Source organism: Embiotoca jacksoni, unplaced genomic scaffold (genome assembly GCF_022577435.1).
Source record: "Embiotoca jacksoni isolate LCO1_2020_lvr unplaced genomic scaffold, fEmbJac1.0.p SCAF_10, whole genome shotgun sequence".
NCBI lineage: Eukaryota > Metazoa > Chordata > Actinopteri > Embiotocidae > Embiotoca > Embiotoca jacksoni.
Window position 1 is genome coordinate 9,672,687 of NW_027185230.1, and position 13,875 is coordinate 9,686,561.

The window sequence follows — 13,875 nt, forward strand, 5'->3', positions numbered from 1 at the left end:
CTAAGCTGTGGTTTTCCTCTTATTTCAGTGATGCCAAAAACATACTTCCTCTTTTAATATATGAGAAACAAAGCTGTGCAGCACAGCACTCTGCTCAGAAACACATTCAACCTTACAAGAAAGAGATCATCACATTTTCAATGGGTATGAAAATTTAATTTACATTTAGTAAAGTACTGTACAACTATTACATTGTTTGCTTCCAGGTATCGTTCTGCAAACGCTTCATGTTGCTGTAATTGAGTTTAGTTTCATGTCATCTTCCATCAGAATGTAAAAGGAGGCTGGCAAAAGATAACAAATGCATAGCATGTATTTTCTTCCGTATTGTGGTCAGCTCTGTTTTTCAGATAAATATCACAGACGGTATATAAAAGTGTTTGTAGCTTCCGGCTCTGAAAAATGAGGCCGATGCAGAAGTGCTTTAAGCTGCAATACCACCGACTGCCACTAGAGGTTGGCTCCAAAAAGCCTCCGGCTCCGTAGACTCTCATTCAACTTCTCTCATCAAATACTAAGTCAGTAAATGTTTTCCCACTAATTATCTCGGTGTTGTTAGCTAAAGTCACTCCTTCTTATTAGTTTTCTGGAGGTCGGTCTGAAAATAATCCGTTATTAAATAGAAAATAAGCTTCAAAAAGATGTGTTTTTGGGGGTTTGTCTGTTTGATTGACAGGCGTGTGGTACGATGCTATAAACTCAGGAATAGAAGGGGAGACTGTGACCATATTTGGTCAGATACTGAATGTGTGACACTAATCTTTGGTATTCACCTTGAAACTAATTGTTTAGATCTTCTGTGCTTTCGGGTTAAAGATGTTCGAGAAGCATCCACGTTTTATGATTTGCAGCTTCTTTGCAGTAAATTTGAAGCATTATCTGCTGTCATTGCTACAACTTCAGAATCAGTTATATTGAATATAGAATATGGAAATCCTTTATGGTCACTAAAAAAAATACAACAGAATTAGGAGTGCTACTCCTGATAAGTGCAGATTTGAGACAAACAGACAAAAAATGACATCCTATGAATATCAAAATATAAAAAAAAATACTTAATTTTTTTTTAAATAGTTCAAAGTATTGCAAAATGTTTTTTCACAGGTGGATGTTGCACTGTGAATGTTATTAAAAAATGTCTCAGCATTCCTCATATCATGTTTGTATGTTGGTGGAATTGATGGCCCAGAGAAAGAAACCCTTCCTGGGTCTTTTGATGCACCTGCAGCACCTTCCAGAGGGCAGTAGGTTGAACAGGTGGTGTCCAGGATGAGAGCGCTCCTTGATTATATTTCTGGCTTTGCAGTGAGAGCTGGGGATGTATTCCAGGGAAGGATGAGGACAGCCGATGATTTTCTGCAATTACCACACTGTGATGCCAGCACACTCACAATGTTGGAGAAGGAGTGGGGACCAGGAGCTTCTCCGCCAGTCAGTTTGTTTTGGACAAATTCCTTCAAAGGGTCCACTGTTACATGAGTGTGGAAAGAAAAGGACGAAAACTGTAACTTGACTGGCTGGAGGAGGAAGACAACGACAAGGATGCTATTCTACTTCGAGAGGTTTTCTAGTGATGAATTTCGGTTCAGATGAAGATCCTGCCCCTCGTCGTGTCTCTTCTGTGTACTGCTCCATTAAATAACTTTCAATTCATTAGTTTCAGTTGAGGGAAAAGTTTTGGAGGTATTTATTGCTACATCTTCCCAGACAGCAATGTTTCTGTTTGTTCAGAAGTCGTATAATGGAAGGGCGTAATCATGGTATCGACACTGAGGGATTCCGAATGACATTTGCCCACACTGTGACTATGCTGTGATTATACATACGCATATATACATATATAATTATGCATAAAAACCATAAACAAATATGAATACACGCTCACATATATATGTGTGTATATATATATATACATATATATATATTTATATATATTAGCATGTCATCCTGAATATGAAAAAAAATCATACTATAGTATGTCGTCAAAAATATGAAGAAAAAAAAATACTATCGAATGTCATCCAAAATGTGAAAAATAAAATACTATAGAATGTCATTCAAAATATGACAAAAAAGTCATACTATAGAATGTCGTCCAAAATATGAAAAATAAGTCATGCTATATGTATGTCATCAAAAGCACAAAATAAAGTCTCACTATCACAGGCACAATGGTGCAGTGGTTAAACCTGGTGCCTCTCAGTCAGAAGGTCATTGGTTCAACTCCTGCTGAAGACAAGCATGTCTGATCCAAAAAATTACATACTGTTGAAAATATGAAAAGAAAGTCATGTCTTTGGAAATATGAAAAAAGGTCACACCTGAAGTTTTTGAAAATATGAGCAAAATTTATACTATAGCACGTAGTATTATTTAGCATGTCGTTCAAAATATGAAAAAAAAGTCATACGAAAGTCATACATACATGTCGTCCGAAATATGATTAAAAAAAGTCATACGATAGCATGTCGTCCGAAATATGATAAAAAAAAAAAAAGTCATACTATAGCATGTCGTCCGAAATATCATAAAAAAAGTCATACAATAAGAACATCCAAATTCCACATGGAAAGAAGCAGGTGGGTATTGAACCCAGGTCCTTTAGACTGTCAGATGACAACACTGACAACTGCACCATTGTGTTGCCTGCCAGAAGTTGAACGGAAGTCATACTTACACCATGTCGTCAGAAATAGCACAAAAAAGTCGTATTTCTTTAATGTCGTCCAAAATTTAAAAAAAAAAGCCATACGTGTCGTCATAGCTTCATTCTCAAAGAAGGCAAAATGATATCCCAAATGTCCATTTTTAGCAAACGCTACTCAAACAGGAGGAAATGCTGCATTTTGAGTGGCAGTTTCCAGCAAAACCTGTGATTAACTATAAATAAACTAATGTGCTCATGTCAAAAATATGTCCTTTAAAAAATCTTATAGTCACAGATAAATAAGATATCAGAGGTTTTACGCTGAAAACCTTTGTAAAAAAATATATATAAATCTTAAATTTTGACGTCCTGTATTTGACATCGCATGTTTTACTTCATGAGTGTACGGTGTATTTCTCTCCAGCTCATATGTTTGAAAGTGTGTTCTGCTGTACTGTTACCATCTCCAGCAGCTTCCCATGTATTCCCTCTGTGCTCAGTGATGTGATTAATGAACAAGCCCGGTGACGCATTTACTCCATGACATGAATAATCTGAGACAACATGGTCTGTTGGTTGTTTCCTATGTAGTTATATAAACAGTATTTAACATGGTACAGTACATTTACTCTATAAACAATCAGTTGAAGCTGTGCAGCAGTCACAGCTCTTTAAAATAGTCCAAATGTGTGTTTCAGATTGACAGGTCTGAATTCCTGTGCTACTCTACAACTTGAGAAAATTACGCTTGACATTTGAATTTAGCCTTTCTGAGGGGAAGATTATCAACAATTTGCCAATCACTCAGCAGGGGCACGGAGCACATGCAGACACTCAATATTTTGAGTGCGGCGCGTCTCGAAATATCAGACTTGCATATTCATGAAGCCAAAATATTTGTTGCTGTTGTAATTTATATACAATATTCATTTTATTCAATGCTTCAGTTTATCATCAAATAACTAAAAAACTTACCACCCCAGCTCTACTTTATTTTTCGTGTTTATTGGTGATTGTACTCACAGTAAAATGTTAAACTGGCAAACAGTTTACAAATTTGATAAACATCAGCAAATTGGCATCATCCAAGTGGCAGGAAACCAATTAACATGTACACATCCGTAGTGATTATGAAGAAATTTTTACTTTCTGTGTATATGTTTAACCTTTCTAACTTTATGATTTAATTTCTTTTATATTGATGTTTTTAATTTGATGAAATAGGAGTACGTTTTTATGTGGACCAAATCAGCCACAAAAAAATACACAATACAGACAGATGGATGCACTCAAATATTCCTCAGTAACACTTGCAGCTGTGTAACCTTCCCTCTATGCTCAAGGTTAATATCACATCTTCACTTTTCTCATCAACAGCTGACTTTGTTGTTTAAGCTAAGAGAATGAAACCATTAAAGACACACACACACACACACACACACACAGACACACACACACAGACACACACACACACACACACACACACACACACACACACACACAGGTCACTCCTAATGAGGAGTTGTGACACAAACAGTGACGCACAAAGTGACGAAACAGGGCACGACCAGCATGTGGGAGATAAGGGCTCGAGGCATATTTGAAAGACATTCGTCACAGGTAGCAGATACATTTGGATGAGTGACACTTGGAGTGAGGAAAAATTCTCCTGGAGACCTTTAAATGCACCAAATCGACCTGTAGAAATCTGGATTTATGTGGTAGTTCATGTGGAAACGTCTCTCAAGGGGAAGTTTTCCAGGCCTTTTCCCTGCCTTCGTCATTGTTTACAGTTCACTTCCAAATATTAAATATTAATATCTTGTACACATTTGATAATACTGCAAATAATCCAGCAGCAGTAACTATCTGGTTCACACTCCAACACAGTGTGGTGATGCAGGAACAATACACTATATAAAAGTGTTCGTAGCTTCCAGGTCTGAAAAATGAGACCGATGCAGAAGTACCTTAAGCTGCAATACCACCGAGTGCCACTAGAGGTTGGCTCCATAAAGCCTCCGGCTCCATAGACTCCCATTCAACTTCTGTCATCAAGTACATAGTCAATACAATTTTTCCACAAGTTATCATGGTCTTCTTCAGTAAAGTCACTCCGTCTTATCAGTTTTCTGGCGGTCCATCTGAAAATAATTCGTCATTAATTAGAAACTGACTCTTGAAAAGCTCAGTTGTCCCCAGATCATCCTAATATGATCACTTCCGTTCTGCTTGTCTTGTTGTAAATCTGTTTAACTTTATTTCTTCTTAATTTGTGCTGCTGCCTGTCTTGGCCAGGAGTCTGTTAAAAAAGAGATTTTTTTTTTTTCCTGGATGAAGGTTGAATAGAATGAAAATCCATTTTGAGTAACAAACTCATTATCAAATGTAGTTTCACCTTTACTTTAATCTCGATGAAAAATGATGACAACACTGCCTCTTAGCTGGCTGAAAAATGTGAGAGTTGCACGTGCACCTCAGGTGCAAGTATTTTTGTCATGCTGCTTCTTAATATCCAGGCATAATTTGTCTAATTTTACCCCCACACTGACAGGACTTCATGATGCTTCTGACACAGGAAGCAATGAGCTGGTCCCGACTGATGACTCAAACGTTATGTTCTCTGGGAATACGTTTTTCTGTGCTGGAAGCCAGTTCCTGAACATTCACAGGAAATAGACATGTAGAGGTGGAGGGAAATAATAAGAGCGAGAATATAAATATCCACATTTAAAATGATCAAACGACACTTAGGATTGATTGCAACCTTTTAAAAATGGAAGAAAAAACATAATTACTGCATGGCGTTCTCCCATGGTGATTATCCTGCTCGATTACAGCCAATCACAGACAAATTGCATTGTAACAGTGAGGGTTTGCGCAAGCACCATCTGCGCTCATAAAAGCTTCACACTTGTCACTGTATTTTCCTTCAGTAATTTTCCTCCATGTCACAGCTGAGAATGTCACTGCAGATTGACGGTCTTGTCTTTTGGGGAAACGGACATACAGAGGAAAACCCTCAGAAAACCCAATTTACACGCCTGTCCTCCAGGTGGAGGAGGACAGCGTCTCTGCTGGAAGGGAAGACGCGTCCGTGTGTTCGGCTGATGCTGCTGGACCCAGGTGGTCCGAGAGCGTTGGGATCACCATGCGTCATCCAGACATGCTCCACAGTCATTTCCAAAAAGCACAGCCTCTCACGCCTTGTGAGGCGGTCCGGTGAGGGGAAGCTGAGTGAGACTCGCCATAGCAGATACTCGCACATCTCACGCACTCGCAAATCTCACACACTCACGCACACGCACATCTCACACACTCACCCATTTCACACATCTCACAGCTGTGGGAAGTTACTCAAGCAGAGGGGCTTTTTTTTTTTTTTTTTTTTTAAGTACTTTCCTCAAATACTTCCATTTTATGCTGCTTTATTTATACATTTTAGAGGGAAATATCTTTTTTTTTTTTTACTCCACTCCATCTACAAAAGGGTGTTTTGGTTATATATACTGTAACTTGTCATGGTCCAAATACCTAAATTAATAATATTTCACCCCCATTAAAACCACTGTCCACGAGTGCACTGGCCATTGGGAAAACTGAGGCAAATCCTGGTGGGTCGTTGCGTATGGGAGGGCCCTCTCTGTGTGCCTGTCATTCAGCGTGTCTGAATATCTCTCCCAGTATCTCCATAAAAACTGCTCGCTGCATTAAGTTTGGGCAAAGTGTATCCGAGAGGATTTCTGGTACCCGTGAATGTGGGTTTTAAATCAAAGCCATCTTATTTTATCAGAATGGCCTATGTTTTGTTGCGGTTGAACTTTACCACCATCGACTGGATTTTAAGATTCATGACATTTAGAAGGCCAAACGGGCAATCTCGCAATGTTAATAGAAGGTAAAAAAGATTTTTGGATCTGCCTCAACACTGTTCCACGTGATCCAAAATTTAACCGTTTCTCCTTTGGTCCATGCTTCACTCTCCTACCAAGTTTTCTGAAAATTTGGCCGGTAGTTTTAATGTTATCCTGCTGACAAAACAAACAAACCAAAAACTGGCAGAGTTAATGACCAACTACTACCAAAACTACTGAACTTGTTTTTTGGATGATTTAATAATAGAATATATATCAAATAAGATCCATTAACCATTATCATTTTGAATATAGTACTTTCTTTAATCAGTGTTTACCTTTTGAGAAATAATCCAAAAAAGTCACATGTTCTCGTTTCCAGAGGGTACGGTGCTGTTTATTTACTGCTTTTAGTTTTTACATGATGCCACACAGTCTTCAGTAGCAGTGAAATATTTTTTCAGGTAAGTTTTCATTTGAAAAGCCGTTGCTTAAAGTCACATATTAATCAAAAACAAATAGATTTAGGGATTTTAAAATATTTCGAAATACATAAGGAAAGAAGAAAAATCTTTAACACAAAACATATTTAAAAGCATTACATGTTGCAGAGAGTGTACAGTTAAACCCTCATCACTGACACATAAAGTCAACCCTTGGATTATTCACTGTGGTCCTGTGCATCTTTACGTCAGCAGGAGGGGGAACGAGTATTTCTCTCTCTGAGGAACATAAACTGGGGCACACTAAACGCACCGTCAGGAAAATATTAGATGTCAAACATTTGACATTTAAACTCGAGTCTCAGCTGGGACAAAAACTAAGGAGGTTTTAAAGCCACATTTCTGGATGACAAAGACGTCTTTTTTTTCTACGGGAAAGGCCACCGAATTAATTGTGCTGACAGCAGTTTAAAAGTTTGAAAACAACAGTTTGATAAATGATAGAAAAAAACGACACGAACAACTCCACGGATGAGTTATTACTTCACTACATCTTAAAATGACTAATGTGACATCAGGTGACTGTTTAACAGCTCCAGGCTGTAAATTGGTAAGACGTTTTTTTTGTTGTTCATAAATATTAATTAATAACCGTATACTGCAGAAAATGCTACCACCAATGGTTCATCTGATGGAACATTAAACGTGTTAAAGCATTAAAGCTAGACATCTACTTGGTTTTCTTCTGCTGCTGGAAGAAGTCATTGCAGGCGACAGTGAGGGCGGCGACCAGCACGACAAACTCATTGAAATCCACCTCGTTGTCTTCGTTAGAGTCCAGGTCGTTCATGATTTTCTCCACCAGCATCGGGTCCTTCTGGGACTGAACATGGAGCAGACGAGAAATAATCATGTTAATGATCCCTCCTGTGAATTTTAAACCTGCATCGACCCCTCGGATCCCCTTTTGGCCAATTAAACAAACCTTCAACGTGCGGTCATAATACGGGAAATATCCGCGCACACATGCTGTGGCCTGATTGTTATTGGAGTTCAGCACTGACTCGAGGCGAGGGCTGGCGTCTGTGTGCGACACGACTCTGTCCAGCAGAGCGATGTCGCTGCTCGGTGACCCGAGAGCTGCAGCTGATCTCACGGCACATTTACTGCTCCGCTCGTCTCCTCCAGCATCGACCAACAAGACACGGCTTTCCTTTTTTCCAGCCTCCGACCTCACGGGCAGCGCTGATCTTTCCTCATTAAAGTCAACACCCCCAAACAATGAAGGGGGATTTATTTTAATCAGGAAAGTATGCATTTTTTCAAAAGACTCAAAGCTACATTTAAGCCCTAATTTGGTTAAAGTTGACAACAGACAGCATCAAGGAATAAATATATGAAAATTCCTGCCATGTTTTATCAGTAAACAATCCCAGAATTCCTCAAAAATACCAAACTTATTTACTATTTTGTTTTCAAATCTGACTTTCAACCTTTTCTCCTTTCCTGCAAAACCCTGTCTCACACTCAGACGGCAGCCTCCGTGCATGCATTTCTCACACCATAAAGGAACATTTAATATAAATATAGTGTATAATATCTCTAATAATCTGTCCAGCTTTGGTTCTCGGGTGTCAAAAGCATCTGCTGGTGGAAGCTGAGGCTGACCGTCTCGCTGCCGCTGCGTCTATTCTCAGAGGTGACTGCAGCCCACGGGGATGTGATGACATCATGGGAGTGTCTATATTTGGAGGTGACATGGGCCACTGATGATGATGATGATGATGATGATGATGAGGATGAGGATGAGGATGAGGATGATGTGTGAGCACCTGAGGCTGCCTGTCCGCATGAGGGAGGACAGAGAGAGATAACTGAAGGAGGTTTTCAGACCTCGGCCGTACGTGTTGGTCTCAATCACTGGAAGTCGCTCTGCTATCACACCGACTCAGGAGCACCCAGACTTATCTCTAATGACCCCATCTATCTCCTCCTCCAAGCTCTTCATTTCACACGGTGCTGCCATGTGAGAGCCACCAGCAGCTACACTTCGACGGCAGGATAGCGATCAATGAAAAAACTATTTCCTCCATCAAGGTCAGAAGGCTACATCTTTGGAAACAGCATCATTTAATTAGACTTTTCAGTGGACGAAGCCTCCTCCGGCGCCGTACAGAGCCTCAAGCAAACTGCAACAATCAGGGTTGGTCATTAAAGATCAGTTCAGGGGACGTGAAGGGTCTGTGGTGAACTAACACTTTCCCAATAATTAAAACTCACACAGAGGAGGGTGTTTCCTGAAAACTCCCCTACATGACATAACAGCTTTGATTTAAAGTAATCATAATGTGTAAACGTCCACGTTACCGTGAGGAAGTCGGTGAGCTCGCTGTTCAACAGTTCCTTCAGCTCGCCCTTGTTCAGTTTGTATTTGTCGCCGTCGTTTCCAGAGTAGTTGTAGAAAACCGTTATCAGGGCGTCCATCGCACCCTCGAGCTGGCTCGGCATTCTGCTGGGAGGATAAAAGCTCGGGTAGTTTCCTGGAAAACAAATGTTTTACCTCTTTAATTAACTCTAAACTATAACGTAAATAAGAGGACGAAGCAGAGTAGTTCTGTGTGAGAGAGGAATTCTCACCTGGTTAGAGTCCGTGCAGATGTGATGAGAGACGCCGCGGCGAAGCTTGTTTATTAGGAAGTGGAGAGACGTTGAGTGGGCCGACCTCTATCTTTCTGGCGCTAATTAATTCCACAGGTGAGACGCCCATGGTAACCGTCTTCCTTTCCGGGTTTTAATCAGCGGAGTTAAGTGGAAAAACAAAACATGTACCAATGTAACCCTGCAGGCCCCGCGGGGATTCACCAGAGCCAGAGGCACGCGTGTTCCTCCACACACGTCTGTAACACTTTATACTTTATACCTGAGGTGACTCCGGCTCTGCGTAATACTGCATCACACACCTGTCCACCTGATCAGGTGTGTTCACCCTAACACGGGAGAAACAAGGTCAAGCTCGTGAGGGTTGAATCTCTGCGTTCAACGATAACTCAACTTATTGCAGCTTTTTCATTTTCTCTCTTTTATTTCTTAAAGCATTTATTTGAGTTCGTGAGCCAATAAAGCAAAAAGAATATCATTTTTTTTTTAATTATTATTATGACTGTCCTGAGTTTTTTGTCAAATTTTCCAGCTTTCATGTCCTCATGTCCTGAGATTCAGCTCAGGAGAAAATATTATGTGGAAAAAGATGGAGGTGAATATGCTCAGGGGACGATGGAGGTTTCTGTTTACTTTAAATGGACAGAAATATTCATTAAAATATTTTCCTTATGTGCTCGGCTGTAACTGATTAACATATTACAGTGTTAGCACAGTGGCATAAACTATTTATTAAATATTCATATACACTGCTGATAAGTGTAAAATGGGAGCTGTTTGAATATTAACAGTACATTTACTCAAAAACAAATTTAAGTTTTCCTCACGTACTTTAGTTATTCTGTGACTTTGTAATCTTGCATACACACAGCTACATTTCACTGGATATTATTGTATTTTTTTACTTCACTCCATGTATTTGACATATAAATAAAACTACAATAATAACTGCAAAGTTCTTGCACACTTGAAATAAAAAGGTCTGACTGTTCAAAAATACTATTAAGTCTCAGTAAAGAGTATAAAATGTGTATCAGCTCCATCATAGCTGCTTAAAATGCTACATATATGTTAATGTATGTGTAATAATAATCCAATATAATATGTGCTAATCTGGCTTTTACTCCTATATTCTCAGTGCACTTTGCTGATTTGATGAACTTGTGTCCTTGAACCTCAGTAACATTTTGAATTAAAGAACTCTTCTTTATAATAATGGAGCGTTTTTACATCATATCACCACTTTTACCAAAATACAGCATGTTCTTCTGTCGGACTTGTTCCTGCTCTGATGATTTAATTCAGACAGGAAGCTTGCTGAGTTCAACATCTACAGTAACATGAACATGAAGCTGCTCGTCCCGATTATCTGGAATTTAGCTCATTTCACTTCAAATTCCTGAAACTATTTCAAAAAAGGCAAAAAATGATTCATCTGTTTCTTGCACTGCAGGGTTGTTTTTTTTGCTCTCTGGTTTGATCTTTTTTTTATTCTGTATAGTTTTATGTTTATATCCTGTCTTGTTCAAAGTGCTAAACAATAAACAACGTTTGCCTTAAAGTTACTTTCCTCCACAAATATACATGTTTTTTTTTGTTGCTTATTAATAGCTTTGCCAAATCTGTATAAATCCATCTTATTGTAAGTAGGATATTTAGTTCTAGCTGTGGATATAAACATGTTTCTGCCTCCTAGGCTCGGTGGTTTTAATTCATTTCATTTCATTTTATTTAGGTATAAAAAAAAGAGTTTGTCTTTGCTGTTTCTCTTGTTCCTGTTTTCTCAGTTTCACCTTGTGCTTCAAACTCGTCACGTTCTCATCGTTGGGTTTATTTTTAGCCTCTGCGGCTCTCGTACTTTGTCATTTAGTGTCCGCCGGTTGCTCTCACACGTGAGCGCCCCTCCTCTGTCACTGTGTCACTACTGACGGTGGAGAACAACACTCCATTCAGCCCTCAGCCCCTGAAGACAGCACCTGAGGGATGCTGGCTGTCAGCTGCTCCTCTAACTTTTCTTCCACTCGCTGCCCCAAAGAAAATAACTTTCCATTTGTTAAGGTGATGAAACATTTTCCCTCACAGCTGCAGGTAGTAAATGTTGCACAGGAAGTGAAACATCCGACACAAACTGACGCCGCATCAAACGCTCAAGTGTTTTTTTTTTTTTTTTTTTAGATTAGTGAGTTATTTTAGAGATCAGCTTTGCACAAAATATAATGTTTTTACGGGCGGCACAGTGGTGCAGTGGTTAGCATTGTCGCCTCACAGTAAAAAGGTTCTGGGTTTGAATCTGGGCCTTTCTGTGTGGAGTTTGCATGTTCTCCCTGTGCCTGCGTGGGTTCTCTCCGGGTACTCCGGCTTCCTCCCACCATCCAAAAAACATGTGTCTCAGGTTAATTGGTGGTTCTACAAATTGCCCTTAGGTGTGAATGAGAGCGTGAATGGTCTTTGTTTCCGTGTGTCTCTACGTGTTGGCCCTGACTGGCGACTTGTCTAGGTTGTACCCTGCCTTCGCCCAAAGTGGGCTGGGATAGGCTCCAGCCCCCCGTGACCCTGTTCAGGATAAAGCGGGTATAGATAATGGACGGATAATGTTTTTACATGTTCAGCAATAGAAAGTAAATTATTTTCCATTGAGTTGTTTTATTAGAATATGAAAAGCCACGGTTCTCTCTCTACATCTTTTATTAGAAAATATTTTTTTTTCCTTTAATCTTAATGATGCATGTCTATAATCTACTGCACTGAACATCTTTTTTCATGGAAGGATTTACACAAGAAAAAATTTATTTTAATGACCACGGTGCTCTTCTAATTTAATCATAATTTATTAAACATGACTTTATATACCCTTTGACAAAAACACAAAACATGACTGACACTGGGTTCAAGTGCCATTTAACGTGGGTTTTAAAGTCCTGTTTGTGGTCCTATAAGGACAAAAAATAAATAAATAAATAAAAGTGTGTCTGCTTCCTACCTGACAGGTGATGAATCATTTCATATCCTCTGGTGAACCATCAGGTCGTGTGCAGCATCTTCAAGGTCACTATGACGACAGAGGAGATGTTGATGATGTTTCAAACCTGTTTGACCTGCAGTCCTGCAGCACAGAGAAAGTGGTTCAGTTAAGATACTGAACAAGTCTGTTTTATTTCTGCAGTGCCAAATATTAACACGTCATCTCAGGATATTTTACATAGTAGGACCGAGACCTGACAATATTGACAATATTGTATATAAGATTCATTTTAAGTCAAATTTTTCACCAGTGAAAGTTCTGGTCTGAAGTATTACCGTAGTTGTCAACCTGTTTGAGTATAGATAGCGATTTAAGGAGGATTTCTCACCGCCTGAACTTCATTGATCATTTTTGTTGCTTTATAGTGATGAATAATAATCATAATAATAATAATAAAAGTTTATTTAGACGGCACTTATAAAATAGGCAAATAAAACCAGGCAGAAATATGACAAGAGCAACAATTAAAAATACAATACATTGGAAGTCTTAGAGGCAGGAAAAAAGTCAAAAAGTGTGCTTAGAATTAATAAGAAGCTTTTCTAAAGAGATAAGTTTTAAGAAGTGATTTGAAAGATGTCACTGATCCGATGATGACGGTTGTTTCTCCGCAGCGGCATCACTCTTTACTTTCTAACTGCAACAGTTTCACATTAGTACAAACCTGTCTTCACTGGCCCATAAATGAGATCACATCATTTCCTGGACTCTCTTGTAGCAGAGTTGCGTCTATTTTCTCCCTCACGAGTGAAGCGAGGCTCACACCCCGTCATCGTCTCCTCAGACACCGAGCGGTGCTCAGTAGTGATGTGGTGAAGCTCCACTTCTCATTGATGTCACCAACACCTTCGGTAACGTCTGTGATTGTTTGTGATTGTCCTTATTTTTCCCCTCGGACACTTTTTCTTATCATATCTGACAACGTGGCAACAACCAAACTGTATTCCTTGAAAGAGTTCATACTTGTGGGTCAGATGGCGGTCAGATCTGCTGCCTGAAGCTAACTGTTATTTATATTTTTTTTTTTACTTCTGTGACTTTCACTGTTATTTTTTTTTTTCTGTGTTTGACTTGATATGAAGGATCCACAGGAAACATTAAGCCTGAGGTTAGAAGAGAATCTCCAGACAACATGCAGCATTCTGCACGTCATCGCTGCATGTTATTGATGAATCACAGAGCTCTGCAATCACTCAAGTAGCTTTTTTAAAAAAATAAAAAAATAATCACTGTTACTGAATAGGCCACTTT

General features: G+C 39.2%; 1 protein-coding gene across 1 annotated transcript; it reads right to left on the reverse strand.

Moving 5' to 3' along the window:
• Positions 1 to 6,870: 6,870 nt before the first annotated feature.
• Positions 6,871 to 9,740, reverse strand: s100z (S100 calcium binding protein Z). The gene is made up of 3 exons (XM_069159744.1): positions 9,582 to 9,740; positions 9,312 to 9,484; positions 6,871 to 7,827 (listed from the first exon to the last, which is right to left on the reverse strand). Exons 2-3 carry the CDS (start codon positions 9,450 to 9,452, stop codon positions 7,675 to 7,677), a joined length of 294 nt encoding a protein of 97 aa, XP_069015845.1. The 5' UTR covers positions 9,453 to 9,484; positions 9,582 to 9,740; the 3' UTR covers positions 6,871 to 7,674.
• Positions 9,741 to 13,875: the final 4,135 nt, after the last annotated feature.